Source organism: Panthera leo, chromosome C2 (genome assembly GCF_018350215.1).
Source record: "Panthera leo isolate Ple1 chromosome C2, P.leo_Ple1_pat1.1, whole genome shotgun sequence".
In the NCBI taxonomy this organism is placed as follows: Eukaryota; Metazoa; Chordata; class Mammalia; order Carnivora; family Felidae; genus Panthera; species Panthera leo.
In genome coordinates, this window is record NC_056687.1 from 28,999,806 (window position 1) to 29,019,538 (window position 19,733).

Genomic DNA, 19,733 nt, shown 5'->3' on the forward strand with positions numbered 1-19,733 from the left:
AGAACCTGAACAAGGTCACAATGAGGAGTTAATGACTAGTTAGAAATGGGAGTGACAGGAACTGTCTAGAATAACTCCAAGGGTTTTGATTGGCATGCAAGAGAATCTGCAATGTTTTCCCTTGTGATTAACTTAGAGGTGGGATAACATCAGTGAAGATTTGTTGCCAGCCTGGGGCAAGCAGCTGGGGTGAAAGTTATTTTCCTATCCAGGATATTACTAATTTTCTCATATAGAAATAGAAGCAAAGACATTAATTATTAGGATTCATAGTGTATGGGACTGATTAACAGTATTCACTTACAGTATGTTTTCATTTATTAAGCTCCCCAAGCAAGGTCCAGTAGTTGAAACAATTACTGTTATATCCAGGTTCCTTGCAGTAGATGATGTTCTATAAACTTGTTGAAAGCCAATAATTCTCAGAGTTTATAACACAGGAAATATGTGAGTTTGTATCCTTCCTTACATACTGGTTATGTTTTCTAATTACAATGCAAGTAGCACATGTGTTTCTTAACCCTTATACCTGTTGATGATATAACAAGATGGTATTGGAAACTGAAAAGGAAATATTACTGGGAACCAGGTAATAGATTACTTGATCTCATCTGCTAAAGCAGTTTCTACACACACATGAAGTAATTTTTGCAGTTTGGGCATGACTGGTGGTAGACTTAGTCCACAGTTGTGGCCTCACGTGACCTTGTAGAACCCATTCTGATCAAATAACATCATCACTGTCAACTTCAGAAATCTCACTTAATGCAAACCAGAGAAGTTGTGTTCACTGAACTTTCTCAGGCTTGAGGTACAGAAGCATCCTTTGTAAAAAAGATGTCCTTTGAACTTTCTGCATTAAAATATAATTTCTACGGAAATCCAGAGCCCCTCTCTCTCTCTCTCTCCCCCTCTGTCCCTCTCCCCTGCTCCCATTCTCTCTCTAAAATAAAAAATAAAATAAATGAACCAGAGACAAGAAATATGATTTCATAATAAATATTAAATATCATACATTAATGAAGTATCATTCTATTTATTGTTCATTATCAAGATTTAAGTATGTCAAATATACTATATCAAACCCAGCTGACAAAAGAGGTTGGGTAATACTGTCATAGCTAATTTTCATGAACTACAATTAAGCGAGAAGTAAAGAGGCAGGCATTCCTATTTCTATACAGTCACGTAAAAAGGGAAGGATCTAAAAACTAGTCCCATGATAAGCTTTCCTTTGGTATCCTCATTTTATGACATAAAGCTGCAGGAGAGTAAGGCTCAGAAACACCATATTTAGACATAAAAGATAAAATGTTGTTCACAAAGGAAACTAAAGCCTGCTTTTCCATCTTTGTTAGGAACAACATGCAACTCCTAAATATTTACACTAGTTTTCATTCAGAAAATCCACCGCTCCATATAGGCAACAGTCTTGGAGAGCAGGGTGCCTTATCCACAAGTGCTCAGGAAGTGACTTCTGATTGAGAAGTTAGTGCAATGCCATCATCAGTACTAAAATATAATAACTCAAAGCGTATTTCTTGTTGACAATGTGTCAAAAATACTATTACAAATACAAAAAGTACTACATTATATTATTTTTAAGTTTTTGTCATTCAAGACAAAAATTTTTGTCAATTAACAGGAAATCAGATGTCATATTATTATATATTTCAAACAGCACAAGAAAGCCACGAAACTGGTCATTTAGGAGAATACACGTTGTTTGTGTTTTTGTTTTTGTTTTTTTAAAGAAAATGAAGAGCAGTATAGACAAATTTCATTTGAACATAATCCCTAATATCTTTTCTTTTTCTTACACTTTCGGAACTTTTGGCTATATTCATTTCCTCTATTATTTTCTGTGCTACTGTCACTGTCACTGGTTTGTTTTTGCCTCTTTCGTTTATTCGTCTGATGGAGGTCAGGTTCACTGGGCTGTTGGTGAGTCCATTCGTAAGAGCTGGGTCCAGCCTCTAGATCTGGAACACAGTTTAGGGGAGAAGACATGGCCGTGCTACTGGGAAGCGGTGCCGTCACCTCGTAGTACGGAAGCTGCAGTGCTGGGTTATACGCGTGCCACTGCCGTGAAAAAGAAGATAATCTTCTACCAAAACAAGCCCAAAACGTTTAAAAAAAGTTAACAGTTACAAATAACTACGAGCAAACTAAACCACGTGTTAGAAGGACAGTGACTTTTCAAAACAGGAATGTGGTAGTTTCCTTAAATGGTTAATGTGAAGATTGAAGGTAGTATATGCCTTATTACAATACAGATTAGTGCTGCCTTACAGAAATACAGTACAAGCCACAGATACAGTTTTACATTTTCTAGTAGCTACAATAGGAAAATAAAATATTTTGTTTATAATACTGTTTCTAATATTAATAACGTATTTTATTTATCCCAAAATATCCCAAATACTGTCATTTGAACATGTGAATAATATAAGAATTATTAATGAGCTTTTTTACTTTCCCTTTTCCATACCAAGTCTTTAAAATTTGGTGTGCATGTTATACTTATAGCATGTCTCAATTAAGATGCTACATTTGCACAGACAATACTTGATCTGAATTTAGATTATCCAAAATTTACATTTGAAAAAGGAGATTCACATACTCAAGGTTTCAAATATTCTTAAAAATATTCTAATAACTGAGGGCGCCTGAGTGGTTCAGTCGGTTAAGCGTCCGACTTCGGCTCAGATCATGATCTCCCGGTTTGCGGGTTCGAGCCCCACGTCAGGCCCTGTGCTGATGGCTCAGAGCCTGGAGCCTGCTTCGGATTCTGTGTCCCCCTCTCTCTATGCCCTTCCCCTGCTCATGCTCTGACTCTCTCTCCTTCAAAAATAAACATTAAAAAAATTTAAAAAATATTCTAATAACTGAACTGAGTATCTGTTTTTAAATTTTAATAAAAATTAAAATTAAGTAAAATTAAAACTCAGCTCCTTATTCTCACATGCGGCTAATGGCCACCGTATGATAGAGCATGTTTGTCCACTATTAAGATAGACACTTTCTTGTTTTTAATTCAAATTTCTAACTACACAAAGTAGATGAAAGATTAATAGAGACAAAATGAACTTGTGTGTGTGAGTACATGCATGGGTGTGTATGTTTCTCATCTCTACCAACAACATGACATGTAGGAAGAAGGGTATTGACAGTTTTGAATGAGAACTAGTTGTCTGTTAATATCTCACTGTAACTAAGAAAAATTTTTTCCAGAAGTTCAATTCTCGATGTTCCTTATGTTTGCAAAATGAAAATGCCTATCTGAAACATCTGAAGCTCACATATATGTTGGGTATTTAAAAAAAAATCACAACCTGTGAATCACACTACTTGTGTTACAATCCCACATCTGTCACTGACAAGCTGTCTTGGGCCTATTTGTATCCCTCAGTTTTGTTAGGCATAAAATGAAGAGTTAAAAGAAAAATATTTTCCTAAGTTCCCCTTTAACTTATTGTGACCATACTAATAATTTCTAGGCTGGAACTACATTTTTGAGAGCCTTTGGAAATAATGCAGGTCACTCTACCAACTGAGAACCTAAATTAAATTAAATTTAAATGAGAACTCTCTATTCAAATTTTCCTTGGACCACAGTGCATCCTCACTACCATCTACCCGCTTTGTATGGACACACTTACTCAGATACTAAGTTTGAGACTGAAGATGCCTGTGTTAGAGCCGACCACCACTGGGCAGAAGACAGCCTCTGCCTTCATTCCAGGTTGAGATTTGAGAACCGTAAGTTCCACCATAGTCTGTATTATATTATACATTGAACCAAAGGCATATCAAACTTACCATTTTCTGAAAGAAAAAATATTCTTGAGGTAAAGTTGCACCATTAATTGGAAAAAACTGCATGGGAAAGGAAGATCTGCCCACAACTTCTTCATTTCTTTGGGAAGGGAAAAGAAAAATTAATGAACAGTTAAAATTCTTACACACAAATATCCTTTTTTTCTAAAAAACAATAAAAAAATAATAAAAGCTCTTTGTAATTAAAAAACAAAGCTTCCCTAAGACAACTCGATTAAGATTAACTTGAAACATATACATACAAATGCTCAGACATTATACTGATAAAATAGTGACCTCATAGTGCCTTATATCTTATTAATTACTAACACACTGAAATCTAAATATATAGAGTCACATCTGACTTTCTGATAGGAAAATGTTCAATATGTTATACTTGTACAAAGAAAAAGAACACTTAGATATGAAGAGAGCAAAGCTAGTCATTAGTAAGAATGTATTTAATTTTCTACAGATATAAAAAGTGAAAGAAATATAGAATTTATCCTCAATTTATTTTGGAAGGTATCTTCACTGTTTAACTATAAAAATTATGCTCTTTCCTAAATGGACTGTTAATGTTACCATCAAGCCATGTTTGCTGATTTCTTTCACACATGAATTAAGATAATAAAAATCCCTAATTCAAGAACAGTTGTGAGCTAAAGTTTCATTTGTAAGTGTAATATTTGCTTCTATGAAGATGTTTAATAAATTCCAATGTTAGAACAACTAGCCTTCATTTGCTACTTGCTCCTCAGTATTCCACAATTTTAATGCTAACACGACTAATCCTTAGGAAAGAGATGTGCTGGGAGAAAGGGTAAAACTAACACAGGCATGTTTTTGGGACCTGGGAGGATGGCGGCGTAGGAGGACGCTGGGCTCACCTCCTCCTGCTGATCGCTTAGATTCCACCCACATCGGCCTAAATAGCCCAAAAAACCATCAGAAGACTAGCAGAACGGACTCCAGAGCCAAGCATAGACAGAGGCCCACGGAAGAAGGTAGGAAGGACAGAGAGGCAGTGCATGCTACACGGACTGGTGGGAGGGAACCAGGGCGGTGGACAGGCAGCCCGCCCGGCAGGGCAGAGCCCTGAGTCTGAATTGCAAAAATGGAGGGGCTGGACTCCATGAGTTCTGACAGCCAGCAGAACTTAACATCTGGAATGTTATAAGTCAAAAGCTCTGCTCTTGGAGAGTGGGGAGGCCGAGAGGATGCCAGGAGAGTTGTTGAGCCCCGGAAGACAGAGCTCAGCTCAGCAGGGGAACAAAGGCACTGGCAAGCGCCCTCTCCCTCTCTCATTCCCCAGCCAAAATTCCAAAGGGAACCAGTTCCCATCACTGAACTTGCTTGCACCCTGCAAACACCCAACGCTGTGCTTCTGTGGATCCATCCCTCCGACAGGCCTGCCTCCCTCCAGGTGCTGCAGGGCCCCTCCCGCAGGGGACCACCAACGTCAAAGTGAGCTAAGCCTGCCCCTCCTGCCCCTATGCACCTTGCAGATCCACCCCGGCTAATACGCCAGATCCCATCGAAGCAGCACCACAAGCCTGGCAGTGTGCAAGTAGCCCAGACAGGGGCCGTACCACTCCACAGTGAGTCCTGACTCTGGGAGAGGGGAAGATAAGGTACACACCAGTCTGACTGTGGCCCCAGCAGTGGGCTAGGGGCAGGCATTGGGTCTGACTGTGGCCCTGCCCAACAACACAAGTTACTCCGAACAGCACAGGAGAAGTGCCTTGCAGTTCGGAGCCACCACAGGGACTACCCAAAACGACAAAATGGAAGAATTATCCTCAAAGAAACTTCAGGAAGTAGCGACAGCTAATGAATTGATCAAAAACAATTTAAGCAATATAAAAGAACAAGAATTTAGAATAATAGTCATGAAATTAATCGCTGGGCTTGAAAAACACATACAGGACAGCAGAGAATCTATTGCTACAGAGATCAAAAGACTAAGAAATAGTCATGTGGAGCTAAAAAAAATGATATAAATGAGGTGCAAAATAAAATGGAAGTGGCCATAGCATGGATTGAAGAGGCAGAGGAGAGAATAGGTGAATTAGAAGATAAAATTATTGAAAAAGAGGAAGCTGAGAAAAAGAGAGATAAAAAAATCCAGGAGTATGAGGGGAGAATTAGAGAACTGAGTGATGCAATCAAGTGGAACAATATCCATATCATAGGAATTCCAGAAGAAGAAGAGAGAGAGAAAGGGGCTGAAGGTGTACTTGAACAAATCATAGCTGAGAACTTCCCTGATCTGGGGAAGGAAAAAGGCATTGAAATCCAAGAGGCACAGAGAACTCCCTTCAGACATAACTTGAATCGATCTTCTGCACAACATATCATAGTGAAACTGGCAAAATACAAGGATAAAGACAAAATTCTGAAAGTAGCTAGGGATAAACAGGCTCTAACTTACAAAGGTAGACACATAAGAATAGTAGCAGACCTATCTACTGAAACTTGGCAGGCCAGAAAGGAATGGCAGGAAATCTTTAATGTGATGAACAGAAAAAATATGCAGCCGAGAATCCTTTATCAAGCAAGTCTGTCATTCAGAATAGGAGAGATAAAGGTTTTCCCAAAGAAACAAAAACTGAAGGAATTCATCACCACTAAACCAGCCCTACAAGAGATCCTAAGGGGGAATTCTGTGAGTGAAATGTTGCAAGGACCACAAAGTACCAGAGACATCACTACAAGCATGAAACTACAGACATCATAATGACTCTAAACCCATAACTTTCAATAATAACACTGAATGTAAATGGACTAAATGTTCCAACCAAAAGACACAGGGTATAAGAATGGATAAAAAAACAAGACCCATCTATTTGCTGTCTACAAGAGACTCATTTTAGACCTGAGGACACCTTCAGATTGAAAGTGAGGGGATGCAGAACTATCATGCTACTGGAAGTCAAAGGAAAGCTGGAATAGCCATACTTATATCAGACAAACTAGACTTTAAATTTCAGGCTGTAACAAGAGATGAAGAAGGGTATTATATAATAATTACAGGGTCTATCCATCAGGAAGAGCTAGCAATTATAAAGGTCTATGCGCCGAATATGGGAGCCCCCAAATATATAAAACAATTAATCACAAACATAATCAATCTTATTGATAAGAATGTGGTAATTGCAGGGAACTTTTAATACCCCACTTACAACAATGGATAGATCATCTAGACACAGGATCAATAAAGAAACAAGGGCCCTGAATGATACAGTGGACCAGACGAACTTGGCAGATATATTTAGATATATCTGCATCCCAAAGCAACAGAATATACTTTCTTCTTGAGTGCACATGGAACATTCTCCAAGATAGATCACATATTGGGTCACAAAACAGCCCTTCATAAGTATAAAAGAATTGAGATCATACCATGCACACTTTCAGACCACAATGCTATGAAACTTGAAATCAGCCACAGGAAAAAGTCTGGAAAACCTCCAAAAGCATGGAGGTTAAAGAACACCCTACTAAAGAATGAATGGCTTAACCAATGGAATCAAATGAAAATACAACAATCCAAACACTTTGGGATGCAGCGAAGGCAGTCCTGAGATGAAAATACATTGCAATCCAGGCCTATCTCAAGAAACGAGAAAAATCCCAAATACAAAATCTAACAGCACACCTAAAGGAAATAGAAGCAGAACAGCAAAGATACCCCAAACCCAGCAGAAGAAAATAAATAATAAAGATCAGAGCAGAAATAAACAATATAGAATCTAAAAAGCTGTAGAGCAGATCAATGAAACCAAGAGTTGGTTTTTTGAAAAAATAAACAAAATTGATAAACCTCTAGCCAGGTTTCTCAAAAAGAAAAGGGAGATGATCCAAATAGATAGAATCACGAATGACAATGGAATTATTACAACTAATCTGTCAGAAATACAAGCAATTATCAGGAAATACTATAAAAAATTATATGCCAACAAATTGGACAACCTGGAAGAAATGGACAAATTCCTAAGCACCCACACACTTCCAAAACTGAAACAGGAAGAAATAGAAAACTTGAACAGACCCATAACCAGCAAAGAAATTGAATCAGTTATCAAAAATCTCCCAACAAATAAGAGTCCAGGACCAGATGGCTTCCCTGGGGAATTCTACCAGACATTTAAAGCAGAGATAATACCTATCCTCCTCAAGCTGTTCCAAAAAATAGAAAGGGAAGGAAAACTTCCAGACTCATTCTATGAAGCCAGCATTACTCTGATCCCCAAACCAGATAGAGACCCAGCAAAAAAGAGAACTACAGGCCAATATCCCTGATGAATATGGATGCAAAAATTCTCAATAAGATACTAGCAAATCGAATTCAACAGCGTATAAAAAGAATTATTCACCATGATCAAGTGGGATTCATTCTTGGGCTGCAGGACTGGTTCAACATTCGCAAATCAATCAATGTGATACATAACATTAATAAAAGAAAAAATAAGAACCATATGATCCTGTCAATTGATGCAGAAAAAGCATTTGACAAAATTCAGCATACTTTCTTAATAAAAACCCTTGAGAAAGTCGAGATAGAAGGAACATACTTAAACATCATAAAAGCCATTTATGAAAAGCCCACAGCTAATATCATCCTCAATAGGGAAAAACTGAGAGCTTTCTCCCTGAGATCAGGAACACGACAGGGATGTCCACTCTCACTGCTATTGTTTAACATAGGGTTGGAAGTTCTAGTGTCAGCAATCAGACAACAAAAGGAAATCAAAGGCATCAAAATTGGTAAAGATGAAGTCAAGCTTTCACTTGTTGCAGATGACATGATATTATACATGGAAAACCCAATAGACTCTACAAAAGTCTGCTAGAACCGATACATGAATTCAGCAAAGTCACAGGATACAAATTTAATGTACAGAAATCAGTTGCATTCTTATACACTAATAATGAAGCAACAGAAAGACAAATAAAGAAACTGATCCCATTCACAATTGCACCAAGAAGCATAAAATACCTAGGAATAAACCTAACTAAAGATGTAAAAGATCTGTATGCTGAAAACTATAGACAGCTTACAAAGGAAATTGAAGAAGATAACAAAGAAATGGGAAAACATTCCATACTCATGGATTGGAAGAATAAATATTGTTAAAATGTCAATGCTACTGAAAGCAATCTACACATTCAATGCAATCCCAATCAAAACTGCACCAGCATTCTTCTCAAAGCTAGAACAAGCAATCCTAAAATTTGTATGGAACCACAAAAGACCCCGAATAGCCAAAGTAATTTTGAAGAAGAAGACCAAAGTGGGAGGCATCACAATCCCAGACTTTAGCCTCTACTACAAAGCTGTAATCATCAAGACAGCATGGTATTGGCACAAAACAGACACACTGACCAATGGAATAGAATAGAAACCCCAGAATTGCATACACAAATTTATGGCCAACTAATTTTTGACAAAGCAGGAAAGAATATCCAATGGAAAAAAGACAGTTTCTTTAACAAATGGTGCTGGGAGAACTGGACAGCAACATGCAGAAGAATGAAACTAGACCACTTTCTTACACAATTCACAAAAAATAAACTCAAAATTGATGAAGGACCTGAATGTGAGACAGAAAACCATCAAAAGCCTAGAGGAGAAAGCAGGAAAAACCTCTCTGACCTCAGCCGCAGCAATTTCTTACTTGACACATCTCCAAAGGCAAGGGAATTAAAAGCAAAAATGAACTATTGGGACCTCATCAAGATAAAAAGCTTCTTCACTGCAAAGGAAACAATCAACAAAACTAAAAGGCAACCGATGGAATGGGAAAAGATATTTGCAAATGACATATCAGACAAAGGGCTAGTATCCAAAATCTATAAATAACTCACCAAACTCCACACCTGAAAAACAATCCAGTGAAGAAATGGGCAGAAGACATGAGCAGACATTTCTCTAAAGAAGATTTCCAGATGGCCAACAGGCACATGAAAAGATGCTCAACGTCGCTCCTCATCAGGGAAATACAAATCAAAACCACATTCAGATACCACCTCACGTCAGTCAGAGTGGCTGAAATGAACAAATCAGGAGACTATACATGCTGGAGAGGATGTGGAGAAACGGGAACCCTCTTGTACTATTGGTGGGAATGCAAACTGGTACAGCCGCTCTGGAAACCAGTGTGGAAGTTCCTCAAAAAATTAACAATAGATCTACCCTATGACCCAGCAATTGCACTGCTAGGAATTTACCCAAGGGATACAGGAGTGCTGATGCATAGGGAGACTTGTACCCCAATGTTTATAGCAGCGCTTTCAACAATAGCCAAATTATGGAAAGAGCCTAAATGTCCATTAACTGATGAATGGATAAAGAAATTGTGGTTTATATACACAATGGAATACTACTTGGCAATGAGAAAGAATGAAATATGGCCTTTTGTAGCAACATGGATGGAACTGGAGAGTGTTATGGTAAGTGAAACAAGTCATATAGAGAAAGACAGATACCATATGTTTTCACTCGTATGTGGATTCTGAGAAACTTAACAGAAGACCATGGGGGAGGGGAAGGGAAAAAAAAAGTTAGAGAGGGGAGGAGCCAAACCATAAGAGTCTCTTAAAAACTGAGAATAAAGTGAGGTTGATGGGGGATAGGAGGGAGGGGAGGGTGGGTGATGGGCACTGAGGAGGGCACCTGTTGAGATGAGCACTGGGTGTCATATGGAAACCAATTTGACAATAAATTTCATATTAAAAAAACTAACACAGGCAGGTAAAGGCAAAAATGAGGACAGGTGAATGACAGGAGCAGTTAGATGGATAGGCAGAGATCCCATTTATAAGCGGTGACAGTATTGCAAAAACCAGAGAAGAGTAAATTTCATCAAGGAAGGAATTAGACAGCTGTCAGTTATAAAAGAGGAAGTGTATGGGAAGTAAGGATGTGAAGGATGAAAGATTTTTCGGTGGGGGGGGGGAATATAATAGCCTGATTTAGAGACAAGGTGCAAAGACCAGAACATGTGTATAGAACAAGCAATAGTAAAGAAACAAATGGAAAGTGCAATGAAATTCTAGAGTAGGGAAGATATGACCTCAGTAGCAGAAATAGTGAAATTAGCACCATCATGAAAGCAATTACAGATTCTCTAAAACCACGATCCTTCCTATGTGAGTATCTGGGCATGCACAGTTGTCTACATAGAAGAATTGCATGTAAATTGGGAAGGGTTATGAGCTAAACTGTCACCTCCAAATTTATTATTTTGAAATCCTAACCCCCTATACCTCAGAATGCGACCTTATTTGGAAATAGGATTGTTGCAGATATAATCAAGAGGAGGTCATACTAGAGTAGCATGAGCCGCTAATCCAATAGGACTGGTGTCTTTATTTTTGTATTTTTATTTTTTTAAATGTTTATTTATTTATTTATTTTGAGAGAGAGAATGAGAGACTGGGGGGAGGGGGAGGCAGAGAGAAGGAGAGACAGAATCCCAAGCAGCCTCCGTGCTGTCATGTGCAGACGCTGATGCGGGGCTCAAGTTCATGAACTGTAAGATCATGACCTGAGCTGAGATCAAGAGTTGGACGCTTAACTGACTGAGCCACCCAGGTGCCCCAGGACTGGTGTCTTTATAAAAGGGGGAAATTTAGAGATGGGTGCACACAGGGAAAACACCATATGAAGATGAAGGCAGAGATATAGGTGATGGGTCTATAAACTAAGGAATATCAAATATTGCCAAATAACCAGGAGATGCTAAGGGAGAGACACAGAACAGACTCTTTCTCACAGCCCTCAGAAGGAACTAACTCTGTGGGCACCTTGATCTTGGGCTCCTAGCCTTCAGAACTGTGAGACAAAATATTTCTGTTGTTTAAGTACCTGTTTGTGGTACTTTGTTATGACAGCTTTAACAAACTAATTCAGGAACTATTTATTAAAAACAGAAGGTATGAGAGGCAATCAATAGAAGCACAAAAACCCTTTTCCAAGAAAGACCAGTGAAAGATGAAGGGTTTGACATGTACACCACTTTTCTCTGGACATTACTATAGCCTATTCTCATTCTTCCTTTATGATATAACAAATAACTAGAAGATAAGGTACTACTACCGATGAAGTGTAGTATTATGGAATATACTTATAATTCTGACTTTCTACCCTAGAATTTGTGATGAGTTAGTTTGTAAAATGTAAGTACAGAATACAAGAGTTATGTTAACATCTTATAGGGTTTGTCTTGTCTTTCTACCTCTGCTCAAATCGTAGCAATAACTTGTTCCTTCCTAATTCCTGAGAAAAAAGAGGTATATTTTACCACGAGAAGAGGGGAAACTCTCATATTAAATATATAGCTCAATTCAGGAGTCTATAGCACTTCCCCTACCAACACAGTTAATTACTCTCTCCTTTTTGATAACACTGGCTGAAAGTGTTCACTGAATACTTGCTATGTGTCCAGTATTTTAAATACATTGCATTTATTACAAAATTTGATTCTCATAATAATCTCTGAGGTATTATCTTTGTTTTATTTTAAGTTTATTTATTTATTTTGAGAGAGAGAGAGAGAGAGAGGGAGAGAATGAGCAGGGGAGGGGCAGAGAGAGAGTGAGAGAGAGAATCCCAAGTAGGTTCCACACTGTCAGTGCAGAGCCCGACACGGGGCTCGAACTCATGAACCGTGAGATCATGACCTGACCTGAAACCAAGAGTTGGATGCTTAACTGACTGAGTCACCTATGCGCCCTTTATCCTCATTTTAAAGACAGGTTATGGTGTGGTGAAATAACCTGTTCAAGGTCATAACATTAAAACAGTGGTAAAAGCAGAATTCAAATTCAGGCAATTTGATGTCAGCACCTACTTTTTAACTTCTAATGTCCCTGATACAGAAATGCTGGGAAGAAAGATGATGTGAAGCACACTGTGTTTTATTTGGGATGAAATAGTTTTACTACAGATAAGCCTGTGTAATTGTCAGTCCTAAGAGGCACTGCCTTATGCCTCAGAGAGACAGGAGTTTCGGCTACAGCTAGTTTACTTGAGAATATTCAGTTCTGCTGCAGAAGGCAAAAACAAACAAGATGGATGAAATGTTTGTAATAGACTCTAAGTAAGCTGGTGGTTTATGGAACAGTGATGAAGCTGGGTTAGAGATAGAATAAGCAAATCACTTGGGAGATAAAAGCAGAATTTATAATATATATTAAATATAGATAGGAAATAAGTTAGTATCCTGCCAGACATGCTATAGATAGATTCAACAGAATATAGGATGGAATAAGTAAGAACGTTACTTATGGACAGAAAGGGAAAGAAACACCATGTCCTCATCATGTCACCCCTGGGCTAACAATTATGTTGCTTCTCTTATCTTTGCTCTGCCTCAGAAACTCAGATAAACCTGGGGGCATCTAGCAGACTAACCAACAAGTTACTTGTGTGGCCAGGTGTATTTGCCCCTGACCCTCTTTGAGAAGGAAAATTCTGGGAATATTCCATCTGAATGGATATCCTTATTGAACCTCAACTCTAGTTCTCAGAAGCACACTAGCAGTGAGGAAGGCTGATGCAGCAGAGCGAAAAACGGTGCATGAATATTAGTGTAACCAGAACGCGGTACGCTGGTCCTTCGGCCCACTTGTACCCACTGCTTAAGTGTGCTAACCTATCCAGTATCTTTCCTGTTGCTTTTCACTGTGTCTTTTAAATTGGTTTAATAAACAGTGTGACTCAAACATCTTAATTCAGTTTGAGAGTCCTTCTGTTCCATGACCTCTGGGATAGCTTGCCTGACAATGTCCTTAGAGGCTAACGTTGCATCGAAAAATCAGCCAATGCAAAATTTTAGAATATTTGGAAAATTACAATAGGGAAGTTCTAAAAAGTAGTAAAATAAATAACAGAATGGCTTAATGGCAGAAGGCTTTATTTCAAGACTAGCCACTACCACTTTTTCATCTTCATGACCTTAAAAATTAGTTAACGTTTGCATTTCAATTTATTCAAATATAAAATATGGATAATGGTATCTCTGTGATCATCACAATGACACCTTGGATGCTTAAGTAATTTAACAACTATGACAGGCACAAGGTAAACCATAAAGAACACTAGAAACATAAATCTCTCCCACCTACTGATGAAAATATTAAAACCCCACTTTAAATGAAAATATTTTGTCACTTTTCATGGTTTCAGAAAAAAAGTGAATTGCTTAATTGTATCCTATGTCTAAATAGTAAGGTTTTACAATAGTCCAGTATATATAAAAACTACTGCTGGTATAAGAACACATTTATTTGCTTTACCTTTTTGAAAAAAAATATTTTTAATTACCTGTAGCTGTGTGAATTTATCTTAACACAGCTCTCGAAACTTTGGTTGGCTGGTTCAGAAGAGCGAGAGCTCCCTATGGAAGAAATAGAACAATTGATTACTTAATGGTACGGTTTTTTTTTTTTTTTTTTGAGTTCTAACATTAAGCCATACAGAAACTCGAAACCTGAAAGGATTTAGCACTGGTTAAAATTCCTCAATCATATAATTAAGATACCCAAATATATCTTTGATCTCCCAAGTTATATTTATAAATTATTTACATCACTGCAAATGAATGAATTACAACCAAGATTTGTCCAAAGTAATGGCTATACAGAAAAATGATACTGATATGGGACCATAAGGTCCCTGATGTTGTATTGTTCTACATGCCTGTAGACTAACAATGGCAAACATTTGCGTTATTTGCATCCTTTGTAGAATGCATGAGTTCTCCAACCCGCACTGGCAAAAGCGGATGCAACCTTAGGATGCTGAGCAGCTGGCTGGGATGTGTCAGAACATACTATGTCGTGGCCCATTTTACCAGTCCTTGTGAGTTAACCAGAAAGTACTTGAGAGCATTATACAGCTAATTAGCTTTGAGAAAACATTAACAAAATAAATAAAAGAAAGAAACACAAGGAGAAACCCTTTTCCTTTGCAATGAGGTATTGTTTTCTTATTCTTATTCATTTTTAGTATAATGAGAGGAATAAAAAACAAACAAGGAATACATCAATATCCTTGAATAATCTGGGGAGGGAGGAAACATAAGCATCCCAAGCCCTGCACCATGAGCATAAGCATTGCCTCTATCAGTCCCTCAAAGCATTAAAGAGGTAGAGCAGTAGCACAGTGTTCCCTGGTATTTAACCAGTTGTTGGGGAGTATGCAGGAGAAGGCATTTGAGGTCATTCACGTCAGGAAGCTTTCCTCCAGTTACTGAGGGTCACTCTGCAGCCACTTTCAGCCAGCTGCTCTTGCAGGGACTTTGATCTAGGCAATATGTAGAGCATGGTTTTCCCAGAAGAATGACTAAGACACTCACTATACCTTCCAAATAGTAGGTATTTGACACCATACATTAGCACTGACGAGAAGATTAGCAAATAGCCTTGCTGTATAAAGGCTAGAGCTGTGTGTCCGCAGTTCATTTAGATTTGCTTAATTTAAAACAGCAAATAGCAATATCGTAGCTACCTTCTGGCTGGTACTAAGATAGAACATTTTAAATTTTCATATAGAAAAAAGTGCTATAGAGTTGGCAATACTAATTAGTCATATAACATTTTCAATGTCCACATGTATTTTGAGAAAATTTAACAGAGACCACAAGGGCCCTATACATCATATAGAACACACAATATTTACACCTCTGAGAACAACACCATCAACAAAACACACTTGGAAGATTCATCGATGGCAAGACCTACCAAATCGATACTGTACATTAATTGGTCTTCCATATAAACGAATTCCATTCAGCAAAGCTATGGCATAAGACACTGATTCAGGGTGTTTAAAGCAGACAAATCCAAAAGACTTCGGCTTTCCTTCTCTGTCTTTGCATATAGTCACTTTGGTTAATGGCCCAGCCTATAAGAAACTTAAAAATTATTTTCTCATAAATCTAAAGATTTTTTTTACATTCAGATAAATCAAGTATATTCAACTTCAAAGTTAAAAAAATTTGTTAGCAATAATAGCTTTATGTAGTTCTGCAAATAATACATTTTACTAACAGTAATATTTCATCACACTTTCTGGTATTTTTTGGCTGATCAAGGAAACATTTGTAGTATTAGGAACAGAAAACCCTCTGTTAGGCTTAACAAAACAATGTAGAGAGCATTTAAATCTAAGAATGAAATACTACTTTTCTCCATACATATTAACTGTGTAAACTCAAAAATAAATTGAAATCACCAACCTAATGTTATTTGAGTGATCCTAAAAAAAGTGTTAATATTCTATTGAGCCTAATTTCTTTTGTCAAGATTAAACATTTTTACAAGAGAAACTAAATTTATCATGTGTTTTGAGCTAATAATCCTATTTGGTAAATATTTCCAAAGAAAAAGTTGTAATATCTTTAAAACTTTTAAGTAGGTGCACTATTTATATGAATGAAAGATTAGAAAGATTCCAAATCCAACAATGGGTGAATATTATTCCATTGTGTATTGCTAAAGTGGGATAAAATAAATTTAAAATATTCAGATTGTATTTATAGTAAAACCTATAATTAGCAAAACAGAGTTAAAAAGTAGATGCAAATATTATAAAAAAGTGTTAATTAAAACTAAAAACTTACATCTCCCCCATTATAAGTGTTACAGGTAGTACACACAAAGATTTATAAACAAGATTTAATGGCAAATGGTTCATACTTTTTAATTGTATATTAATGATTGATTACTTTTCTCTGTAGAGTTGGATACATAAACTGCCTTTAAAGAAAAATGTTAACTATTATCTTTAAAATTATACTATATTTTAAGATTCAGTCTTTCTTTTTTTTCATTTTCTGCTTTCCCAGGGACTAGCTCATCCTTCCCTCTGACTTCAAGGACCACTTCACCAACAAATCTATTTGTTATACTCATGACTCCTAGAGACCTCTGTGTGACTGTACTTCAGACTCAACACATTTGAAACTGCATTCATTATCTTTCTCCCCCACATCTTTACTTCAGTATTTCTTAGTCAAAAGTACAAAAATATTAAACCTGATTTTCTCACATCAAAGGATAATGAGAAATTAAAAAAAAAACTAGTAAAAGGATAAATACACAGTAATAAAATAAAATCAATTTTAATCAGTATTGTTCTTCTACAGATATTATATATAAAATCACAAATGAACAGAATATGCTTAAATGCTTTGAATTTCACAAATTCAAAGATATACCAAAGCACTTTTAAAGATAAATTTCAACAAGATTTGCTCATAGCAACAATCCCATCACCTTTCAATCTTTTTAAAGACTAAGGTTATGGGGCGCCTGGGTGGCTCAGTCGGTTAAGCGTCTGACTTCGGCTCAGGTCACGATCTCACAGTCCGTGGGTTCGAGCCCCGCGTCGGGCTCTGGGCTGATGATGGCCCAGAGCCTGGAGCCTGCTTCAGATTCTGTATCTCCCTCTCTCTCTGACCCTCCCCCATTCATGCTCTGTCTCTCTCTGTCTCAAAAATAAATAAACGTTAAAAAAAAAAATTAAAAAAAAAAGACTAAGGTTATGTTTTTTAAAAAGCCTTTTTAAAAGATACCTCACTTTAGCAAATCCTTCCAGAATACAGAAGGACCAGGGCAAAAATAAAAACATATGCTTGGTTGCCTGATCTCTAATGGCGAAATTATAAAAAATGAGAAAATTTTATATATTTGTATATAATTTATGTATTACATTATAATATAATATAATATAATATAATATAATATAATATAATATATACATATATATGTATATAAATAGATGGATCCAGGCCATGCTGACTAGAAATAATGTAAGTGCATGGGGCCTTCATGATTATCCCCAACCCCTTTACCAACTCCCCGCCTTCTTTTTGGAAGCTCATCATTAAAGAAGGCTTCACGGGAAAACAACTATAAGGCTTCTTTCTGTTTTCCTTCCTTTCTTCCTTCCTCCTTCCCTCCCTCCCTTTCTTTCTTTTTTTTTTTTTTGTCTTAAAAATTTTTTTTTCTTTTAGTTAGAGTCGTAAGTTTCAAATGATATTTGGGGAAATAACTATAGGAAACTATCAGAACAGATTAAAAAAGGCCAGTTTTTTAAACTTTTTAAACTTAAGTATCTTTTTAAGAGGGCATATTAGAATAAGCATAAAAGTCTTAAGATCAACAATATTTTTCAAATAATAACAAGTTTTATGTTCCTGGGGTGGGGAGGGAATTCTCTCTACCAAATTGTGTGTATCTATAATTAGCAGTAGACAGAGACAAAGTTAGGGCTTTTCAGAAACTATATCAAGAACCCTTTTCACCACCGGTACTCATACTTAGTCCTAGAAATTTAGTTTTGCTATAGTCTCCCTTGGAACTTGCCCTTATTAGGACAGAGAGAAGTCATTCTTTCTTGATTTCTCTTGATGTTAGTAGTAATAGTAATACTATCAGTAGTAGCAGTAGTTTGCAGCAGCAAACGCTTACAAGTGCCAGGCTCAATTCTAACTGTTTTACCTGGATTAATTTATTTAACCTTCACACCACATCATACTGTAGATGCTATTACTACCATTTGACATTTAAGGAAACTGAAGTACTGAGATATTCATTTACTTGCCCAGTGTCACTTTGCTGACATCAGAGTCAAACAACTACGCTATATTACATATCCCCCTCTTTTGTAGATTATCTTAAATCAAAAATTTAATTTAAAATTTTCCCTTTTAGAAAAACCAAGGCCTATCTCTTAAATTTGTATGCTCAGCATCTTACTTTGTGTTTGCCATGTAATTTTTGTACCATTAAACAGTTAGATAGGGGCGCCTGGGTGGCTTGGTCGGTTAAGCGTCCGACTTCGGCTCAGGTCATGATCTCACCGTCCATGAGTTCCAGCCCCGCGTCCGGCTCTGTGCTGACAGCTCAGAGCCTGGGGTCTGTTTCGGATTCTGTGTCTCCCTCTCTCTCTGCCCCTCCCCCATTCATGCTCTGTCTCTCTCTGTCTCAAAAATAAATAAATGTTAAACAGTTAAATAGCTGGATGAAGATATCTCTTTAGCAAGTGACACCTACATGTATATAATAGGTGAGTGTTTAGAGGAGACAGAGGAGGCTTAGTCATGGAAGTCCTAGGTCTCAAAAAGTTTCCAGAAGGTCCTCTTGGTATGAAATACAGGGAGGGAGCTTCCCAAGGAATCAATTGGTCAGCTATGATGCGGCTGTCCAAATCACTAAATTTCATTTGCCATACTGGAGTAAAAATACCCTCCATATAAAAGGGCTTGGGGGCATAAGTAATGTATAGGGCAACATTTTAAAATCTATACCTCTCATTTCGCTGGATGTAAGGCGTGAGGGTGCTTATTGCCTGAAGGAAGTCAGTGACAGGGCTGTTTTCTGTTTTGCCCAAGATACTCAAGGCCCAGGCAGTTTCTGGGAAGCCCTCACTCAGGGCTGGGCGCTGGGGGGAGCCAAGTCACCCCCTACCCGCAGAACTGTACAGTGGGGACGGCGATAGGACGCACATGATATCACTTCAATGCCAGCTGCTCACGTAGGGACAGGTGCGCCCAAACGGAACTAAACTATAAACCTAGGCTCAGGATGGGGCGGGAAGGGGGCCGGGCACCGGGTGGTCCAGGTGTGCCCCGCCCCTCGGGTTGCGCTTCCGGCTTGACGCTCCCCGCCCCTCCGCCGCCCCCCGCAGACGGTACCTGAAGGAACAGCTCGTAAAGAATCTCTTCCCGTACTCGGGCCTCTAAATTCCCCACAAACACCGTCCTGTCGGCCTCCTCCTGAGCAGGGAACATCCCTCCGGTCTCGGGCCGAGGATAGAGGAGGCACCCAGACCCCGCCCCCTCTCGCCGTGTTACTGCGCCGCTCGGACTAGGGGAGTCGGGCGGACGACGGGAGCGCGC

At 38.0% G+C, this 19,733-nt stretch overlaps 1 protein-coding gene across 1 annotated transcript; it reads right to left on the bottom strand.

Annotated features, from left to right (window-relative positions):
• Window positions 1-983: 983 nt before the first annotated feature.
• On the bottom strand, window positions 984-19,707 carry RBM11 (RNA binding motif protein 11). The gene is made up of 5 exons (XM_042903147.1): window positions 19,530-19,707; window positions 15,571-15,733; window positions 14,153-14,225; window positions 3,823-3,919; window positions 984-2,082 (listed from the first exon to the last, which is right to left on the bottom strand). Exons 1-5 carry the CDS (start codon window positions 19,623-19,625, stop codon window positions 1,798-1,800), a joined length of 714 nt encoding a protein of 237 aa, XP_042759081.1. The 5' UTR covers window positions 19,626-19,707; the 3' UTR covers window positions 984-1,797.
• Window positions 19,708-19,733: the final 26 nt, after the last annotated feature.

Coding starts and splice junctions, on each gene's coding strand:
- RBM11 (XM_042903147.1), bottom strand. CDS start 19,625: ATGTTCCCTGCTCAGGAGGAGGCCGACAGGACGGTGTTTGTGGGGAAT. Junction 15,734..19,529: donor TTTACGAGCTGTTCCTTCAG/GTACCGTCTGCG, acceptor AGTTTCTTATAG/GCTGGGCCATTAACCAAAGT. Junction 3,920..14,152: donor ATAAATTCACACAGCTACAG/GTAATTAAAAAT, acceptor CCCTTCCCAAAG/AAATGAAGAAGTTGTGGGCA.